The sequence below is a fragment of the Olea europaea genome, unplaced genomic scaffold (genome assembly GCF_002742605.1).
Source record: "Olea europaea var. sylvestris unplaced genomic scaffold, O_europaea_v1 scaffold722, whole genome shotgun sequence".
Taxonomy (NCBI): Eukaryota; Viridiplantae; Streptophyta; class Magnoliopsida; order Lamiales; family Oleaceae; genus Olea; species Olea europaea.
In genome coordinates this window covers 270,044-277,421 of record NW_019265623.1, presented here as the reverse complement: position 1 = coordinate 277,421, position 7,378 = coordinate 270,044, and the positions used below count along the sequence as shown (strand labels likewise).

The 7,378-nt window shown below is 35.5% G+C and overlaps 1 protein-coding gene across 1 annotated transcript; it reads left to right on the top strand.

Moving 5' to 3' along the window:
• Window positions 1-230: 230 nt before the first annotated feature.
• On the top strand, window positions 231-4,697 carry LOC111390839 (protein transport protein SEC23-like). Its single transcript, XM_023015955.1, has 5 exons — window positions 231-709; window positions 2,623-2,784; window positions 2,909-3,172; window positions 3,706-3,810; window positions 4,138-4,697. The coding sequence occupies exons 1-5, from the start codon at window positions 674-676 to the stop codon at window positions 4,285-4,287; spliced, it is 717 nt and encodes a 238-aa protein (XP_022871723.1). The 5' UTR covers window positions 231-673; the 3' UTR covers window positions 4,288-4,697.
• The last annotated feature ends 2,681 nt before the right edge of the window (window positions 4,698-7,378 follow it).

Genomic DNA, 7,378 nt, shown 5'->3' with positions numbered 1-7,378 from the left:
ATGGTAAATTTGTCTGGATATTTTTATAATGAAAATGGTATCCTGAGCTGATGGTTTTATTGTAGCGTGTTATGCATGTGAATCAGGTGGAAAGGATAGAGGAAACATATAAATAGTGAAAATGATTATTAATTATTTATTTATTTATTTGTTTTTTAAGGTTTTGACTGTGTATTTGATTAATAATCACTGGTCTTTTAATAAATTTATTTACTTCAGTGTCTTTCCCATAATAGTAGAAAAATAAGTTCTGAAATGTATTTCGGACTACTAGTTAAACAGATAAGTCAGCTTGATAAAGGTATGAACATTCTAAGATCGTGAGAGATATCTTCAATTGTTCCGTTTATATTTATTCTTTCTGATGTGATTTCCAAGAATAATATTGGACTTGAGCAAATTTTAAATCTTATTCAGTATTCTCTATAAGTATATATTATGACTTTGAATATTGCTTTGAAGATGACTGCTCTTCTTTGTCTGACAAAAGATCGGCATTCCATATGCTTGTACATGTTACATTCTGAAGATTTCGGGGTTTAACACATCAAATTTATAAAGCTTGTCCTCCAAATTTTATGAGAATAACATTATCAAAGGGTCAATCCAAATTAGAGTTTTGTGTCTGCAGGACTTGGTGAGCGGGTTTGATCAAGAGGTTGCTGCTGTAGTCATGGCTAGATTAGCTTCTTATAAAATGGAGATGGAGGTACTTCTGTTACTTACTTGGACAGTTTTAAGCATAACTCCATGCACGCACACACGCACACGCACACTCACTCTCACTCGCACTCATCCTCTCTTTTTCAGCATAGACCTGTGGCCGTATAAATTTCTCTCCCCATTCTATTTCTTGCTAAATCACTTAGTTATGGGTTCGGTCCTTTTTGTATCTGGAATTTTTAGGTCACTTTGCTATGAGGTCTTGGAACAGTAAAACTAGAGTTGATGTTGTTGTGCTGTTAATTTAGGGGTAGGACCGAGCAAATAAAATGTTGGTTGTGGTGGGAAGACACAGTTCAAACTTGAAATATGTTGGGGGCATAAATCTGGTTTTACAAGTTTAGTTGAATAGCAATATGCTGTATAAAGTAGAACTATTACTCCTTTTTACTACACATCTGGTTGTAAATTAACTTGTTTGTCAAATTCTGATTTCGAACCATTTATTTCTTTAATTCTCCTTCTCAACTCTATTTTTGCCATGTCCATGACATCATTATTGCACTGTAGCCATCAGTGCTTATTAGGGTGCCCATGTGATACATGCTTAATATGCTGGTAATTTTAGAGGAATGCATGATTAAATGAGTACTACTCACTTATCCACCAATCATTTCTATCTATTTATAATTTAAACTCTTTTAGACACTTCCAAAAATGCTTTAAAATAGATAGGGAATAGATTTTTGTTTAATATATATATATCTTGGTTCATAGTTGGGTTTATGATAGTTCTTGAGTTTCGATTTTACTTATTCTATTTTTCTTGATAATAATTTCATGGACTTCAAGATTCCTGATTTGAGGAAGATTCGTTGTATTCCGAGGTTTGTAGTGGCTATTCTGCTGCTTGGAGAGCATTTTGAAGAAGGAACATCCTAACAGGATTCTCTTTTCAGTACGATAGTTTGAGATAGTATGCAACATGCACTGCCCCAATGGAGGAGTAGAGTTCCTTTTTTTTTTTTTTTTTTTTTTTTTTTTTTTTCAGTTAATAATTGACACATGTAACTTTCAATCCCTCTCCGATATTTGAAGAACTACGGTGTTATCTTCTTTATTGAAATATCCTGGGGGTAATTTCATAGGTGATGAAAAACTTTTTCCTAAGGAGAATAGAAGAATATCGTCATGTTCGTGCTGACTTTATAAGAGAGATGCATGAAAGCATTCAAAAGAAAGGAGAAAAAAGATCTATAGTTGAAATCGATTAATTCTTTTTTCGTTTCTCTCATATTCTAAAAAAAAAAAAAAAAAAAAAAAAAAAAAAAAGGGCCAAATCACTATCGACAACGAATGCAAACTGCAGTATAAGTCTATCCCAACTCTTAGATTTCGGTGGCTGATGTATATAGTGACTTGTATTTAAGGTAGATGGTTGGCTTGCACTCAAATTCACTGAGGGGTACCTCTATTTTTATTATTAATTTTTTTTTTTTTTTTTGTTGTTGGGGTTGGGGGGCAACTACCATCAACAACAAAATGCAGTCTATCAGATTGAGTATTAAGCATAGGACTGCTCAGGAAGTCCTTCACTCTCTCTCACACCAGCTACCTTACCTAATGTATCTCTCTGGGTATATATAATGAAATTATGTGATCTTTTTATTCACTAGTTTATATATCCGCCCCCGCTGGGGGGGGGGGGATATAGGAAAAATTATCGAGATTGTAGTTTATAATGTTCACCTGTGATGAGTGTTGGAAAAAAGATGAAGTTCTAGTGGGTGTCATCCTGATACTTGGCACACTGTCTTGCTGCATTGAACTTAACTGGTAGGATATGATTGGTAGAATATATAACTTGTATCCTAAGGAAAGTGTATATACTGATATATTATTCTCCGAATTTCATTACTTGAGTAGGCAGTAGTCTGATGAATGATTCTGTGTTGTCAGGAAGGATTTGATGCCACTAGGTGGTTAGACCGGAATCTGATTCGTCTATGTTCCAAATTTGGTGACTACCGAAAGGATGATCCATCCTCATTTACGTTAAATCCCTGTTTTTCGTTGTTGCCTCAGTTCATGTTTAATCTGCGGAGATCACAATTTGTACAGGTTATATTTGTTTGAAATTGTATTTTCTTTCCTCATTCTTTTATGTATATGACATTCAAACTTTGCTCCCTCCCTCCCTCTCTCTCTCTCTCTCTCTCACACACACACACACACACACACACAGGTGTTCAATAATAGCCCCGATGAGACAGCCTATTTCCGCATTTTATTGAATAGGGAGATCATAAGCAATGCTGCAGTCATGATTCAACCGTCATTAATATCATATTCATTCAATTCACTACCTGCACCTGCTTTGCTGGACGTGTCATCCATTGGACCTGATCGTATCCTATTGCTGGATTCATATTTCAGTGTAGTTATTTTTCATGGTTTGACAATTGCTCAATGGAGAAACATGGGTTATCAGAATCAGCCAGAACATCAGGTGCTCCTTGTTATACTTGCTCGATACTATGGATTTACATTCCAAAGTACTATGTTTATTTGTTAATTTAGTTATTTAAGACGAGGAAGTGTTCTATGCCACTGCTGAATCAGCAGTATATAAATATATTTTCTTCAAATCTTTAATCTTCCAAACCATCAAATTTATTCTTGAAAACCTGGTAATTCAATTTTTATTTTGGAGTAGATTGTGCTTTATGAAAGTAACATGTTAATTTTTTTCCTTGAAATTCATAGGGTGTTTGGTGAAGATGAAAATTAGATTTTTTAGTAAATTGTGATGGAAGCTTTTGAAATGTATGGTTGGAAAGTTATGGGACCCATAAAAGATGTGGTTAATCTTGATTGTTTGATTTTGACTTAGATTAAAATAAGATTTTAATTCAAACCAAAGATGCTTAGTTTTTATTTTGAGTCGATGTGGTAATATATATTTTCTCGTGTATAAGAGGACTTATTTTCTTATCAACCACTTTCTACTTTCTAATTAACCTTTTTTTCTCATCTGTATAGGCTTTTGCGCATTTGTTACAAGCTCCACGTGATGATGCCGACTTGATTATTCGTGACCGGTTTCCGGTGCCAAGACTGGTGGTCTGTGATCAGCACGGCTCCCAGGTCACCTTTTTGTTTTCATCTTAGTTTGATGGACTTGCATATTCTGTGTTTTTTTGTGTAAATATAGCTATGAGCTAACTGTTGAATCTTCACTTTAGCTTAATGATGCACATTTCTGGATGTCTGCTTGGAGTACTGTGCACTTACATGTTCTAAGTGTTTGAATGAAAAGCATTCTTGCTTTTGTTCCTCCCTCCAACCCCATTTGCCTTAAGATAGGAACTGGTTTTCCTTGTGATGACGTCGTAATACCTGATTATAGCTAAATTAAATTAAAAATGATTTCCTCTCATATTTGTTTATAATACTTGGACCTGTTTTGAGCAGGCAAGATTCCTGTTGGCAAAGTTGAACCCATCTGCGACATACAATAATGCACACGAGATGACAGCTGGGTCAGATGTGATTTTCACTGATGATGTGAGTCTACAAGTGTTCATTGATCATCTTCAGCGGCTGGCTGTCCAAGCTTCTTAAGAACGTGAAAGAGTTAGGATTCCTATGGTCAATTCCTCGATTTTGTAGAAATCCTAATACAAGGTTTCTCTCTCTCTCCCTGTTACCATCTTCATCCTATTCTGTGGTGGTTTTACCTTCTTCACATCAATCGTGAGATTGAGAAGTTCAGAGCCATCACTATTAGAATCAAGGAGAACAGTTCTTTCGAGGGGCTTGCAAGAAGGGGTGTTCTCTTTTTCAAACATAAAAAGGGTTTTGAGAATTGTTGTTTAGAGTGGCATTGTTAAAATGGTCAAGCTGTAAATTTTTGGTGGACAGACAACTTAGCAAGATATAATTTACCATCATTTATGTAAGTACCAAGATTACGTAGTTTTTCGTCTGTATTGATTTTTTAAGATCTATGAATGTTTTTCTCCTACGTGCCATTGAGTCTTATAAAATGTTTAGATAAAAAGTATGCACGATAAGTTTAAATTATAATTTAAGGTTACTTGTGACCATCTCAAGAGTTGAAGAAGAAGATTGGTTGAAGTTTATCTTATTGATTCACGTGTTAATGTAAGTTAGTAATGATTTCGTGGAGTAGCACTTGGTTGTCACATTTTAAGATGTTTTCATATTTATTTTTCCCTTTTAGCTATTACGAGAATGGCTTTAGCTTTTATTTTCTTCTGCTGACTGATCAAGAACGGGCCGGGCCGTGGGAGGCCAAACAAGCTGCAGCTCAACCGCAAACGCACCATCTCTTCACTAAGCCTTCAATTACTCCAAACCCATCTCTCCAATTTATTCGAAACTTTCCTCCTACCCCTCCTATTAAGCGCTTGTTTGAGCCCCATTTTATGGGAAAAATGAATTTTGGAATAGTATATTGATGGAAAATGTGTGATTAAAAAATAAGATTTTTTTTGAATTTATGTGTAATATTATTTTATTAAAAAATGTGTAGTTGAAATGATGTCAAAATACTGTTTAAAAATATATTTTTGCGGAAATAATGGGGCCTCAAACAGGGGCTAAATCTTTTCCTTGTCCCAGCCTTCTAATATTCCAATATCATTTACTCATATTTTATCATACCTACTTATGGATGTCAATTGGGCTTATCAGCTTGGATTGCCCAGGGCTCGGCTTGGCTTGAGGCTCAAAGGCACCAAGCTTCGTTTTGGGGAGTCAGCTTGAGTTGGTTCAACCCGTATGGCTCGACTGGCCCATTAAAAAAAAAAATACGTTGCATGTTTGGCAGCTAAACTGCTTTAACTGGTAGCAATAGTGATGTCAAAATGGGTAGGCTGATTCTAAGTTGTGGACCGAAATGACCCGTTAAAATTATTGAATTGAACCGTTCCGATTAGCAGATCGGGACTTAATCGGCCCAAAAAAAATTGTATGGACCCAAGGGACCACTCGTGGCCCGAAAAATAGCCGGGTGGCCATCGGGCAGTTTGGTTCTGTCCAAAACGAATCGGCCCGCTTACATGGATGAAGTGGGAATACACACTGTCGATATTTACAAATCCAATTTTCAAAATTTCAGTTCACTTTTACATCATTTATTAAAGCTATTGTTGTACTTGGCTAATTTGTTCACAGCTGACATATCTAAATAGTTGCAGCTACAATAATTTTCACATCTTTAAATATAGGATGTCAATAGGCTTTCTATCAGTAGTGATATATGCCTTAATATTTAATTAATTTTTCAAGACAAAATAAAGGTTGAAATTGGGAAAAACACAAATCCAATCCAACTTCCAATGGTAGGATAAATGATTTAGTTTATTTGTTTCTAACTTCGAAGGAAACACGATAATTCTTTACAACTGAGTGATTATAGTTTAAATATTTCCCAACTAGGTGGACACATACTTAACTATTAATTATTTATGTATACATAGTTTAAGTACATCCCAACTAGGTTGACACCTGCTTAACTATTATTCAATTGTTTAAAATATTCTAAGTTTGCCAATTAATCTTCTACAACTTCTTTTGCAAGGCTTTTGAAAGTGTTCAGTGATATTGTCAATCATTTTATCTTTCATTCTCCTATCTGGGAATATCATCATTTTATCTTGCATTCTCCTATTTGAGAATATCCAATCTTTCACGCGTATAGGAGCTTCCATAATGTCTTCCTCGAGTCTTGACCTTCTTTTATCCAATACCCTACCACCTGCACTAAAAGCAAACTCGGATGCCACTGTTGATACCGAAATTATTAGTAGATCTCGTGCCATTTTTTATAGGAAAAATTGCAACCGAGGTACCAAAACTTTCGTTTATTAGCATACTTTGTCCAAACCTTCATTTTATACCAGCAAAGGTTCCAAATCTTTCATAAATATGCAGCCGAAGTCCAGATGGATGGAAACCGTCCATTTGACCGTTAATTGACCAAGAAAAGTAAATGTTGACCTATTTTGACTAAATTGGAAATGATAAAATGGTAACTTGATAATTACCATATTAAATAAACTGGAAAAAAATCAAAAAATCAAGAAAAAATCAAAAAAAAAAAATCTACGAAAAAAAATTAAAAAAAGGGTTGTCTTTTTCAACCACCCCACCCCATCCTGAACCACCGTCCCGAAAATGAACCTGCTATCAATTCTCTTAGCAATTTTTTTGTGCTACTTTGCAGATCTTGGATCAAACGCCAGCTTCTCTTAAAAAGATCAGCTGGAATGAGGTCTTTCAAATGGGTGAACAAATCTCCAAACAAGCCACTACGGGTCTCTCCCTCTCTCTCTCTTCGTCTCTGTACGGTTAATTCAAGTTCAATTTCTTGCTTGTGACTTCCTATTAACATATGTGTTCGTTTATTGGTTTTGATTGATGGGTTTTTCTTAAATTCGTTTTCTCGTCCAAGAATTTGTGACAGTTTATGAAATGCTTTGCAGTTCCTATTTGTTCAAGTTTTTCTTTGGTTATCATTATTTTTTTTGATTTCTTTTGGGTGGGATGGAGGTAGAGGTGGAAGCGAGAATAGGGGTGTTGTGTTGAGTTGGAGAAAGAAGGTTGGAGTGGGGGATGGTGGTGGCCGGTGGATGGCGGACGGCACCACTGACGATGGCCTGTTGCAATTTGGATTTTGGGGGCGGGG

What these genes read in the sequence shown, in the direction of transcription:
- LOC111390839 (XM_023015955.1), top strand. Translation starts at nt 674, where the DNA reads ATGGCTAGATTAGCTTCTTATAAAATGGAGATGGAG. An exon ending in GGAGATCACAATTTGTACAG is followed by an intron (nt 2,785 to 2,908) that starts GTTATATTTGTT and finishes ACACACACACAG; the next exon opens with GTGTTCAATAATAGCCCCGA. An exon ending in GTGATCAGCACGGCTCCCAG is followed by an intron (nt 3,811 to 4,137) that starts GTCACCTTTTTG and finishes TGTTTTGAGCAG; the next exon opens with GCAAGATTCCTGTTGGCAAA.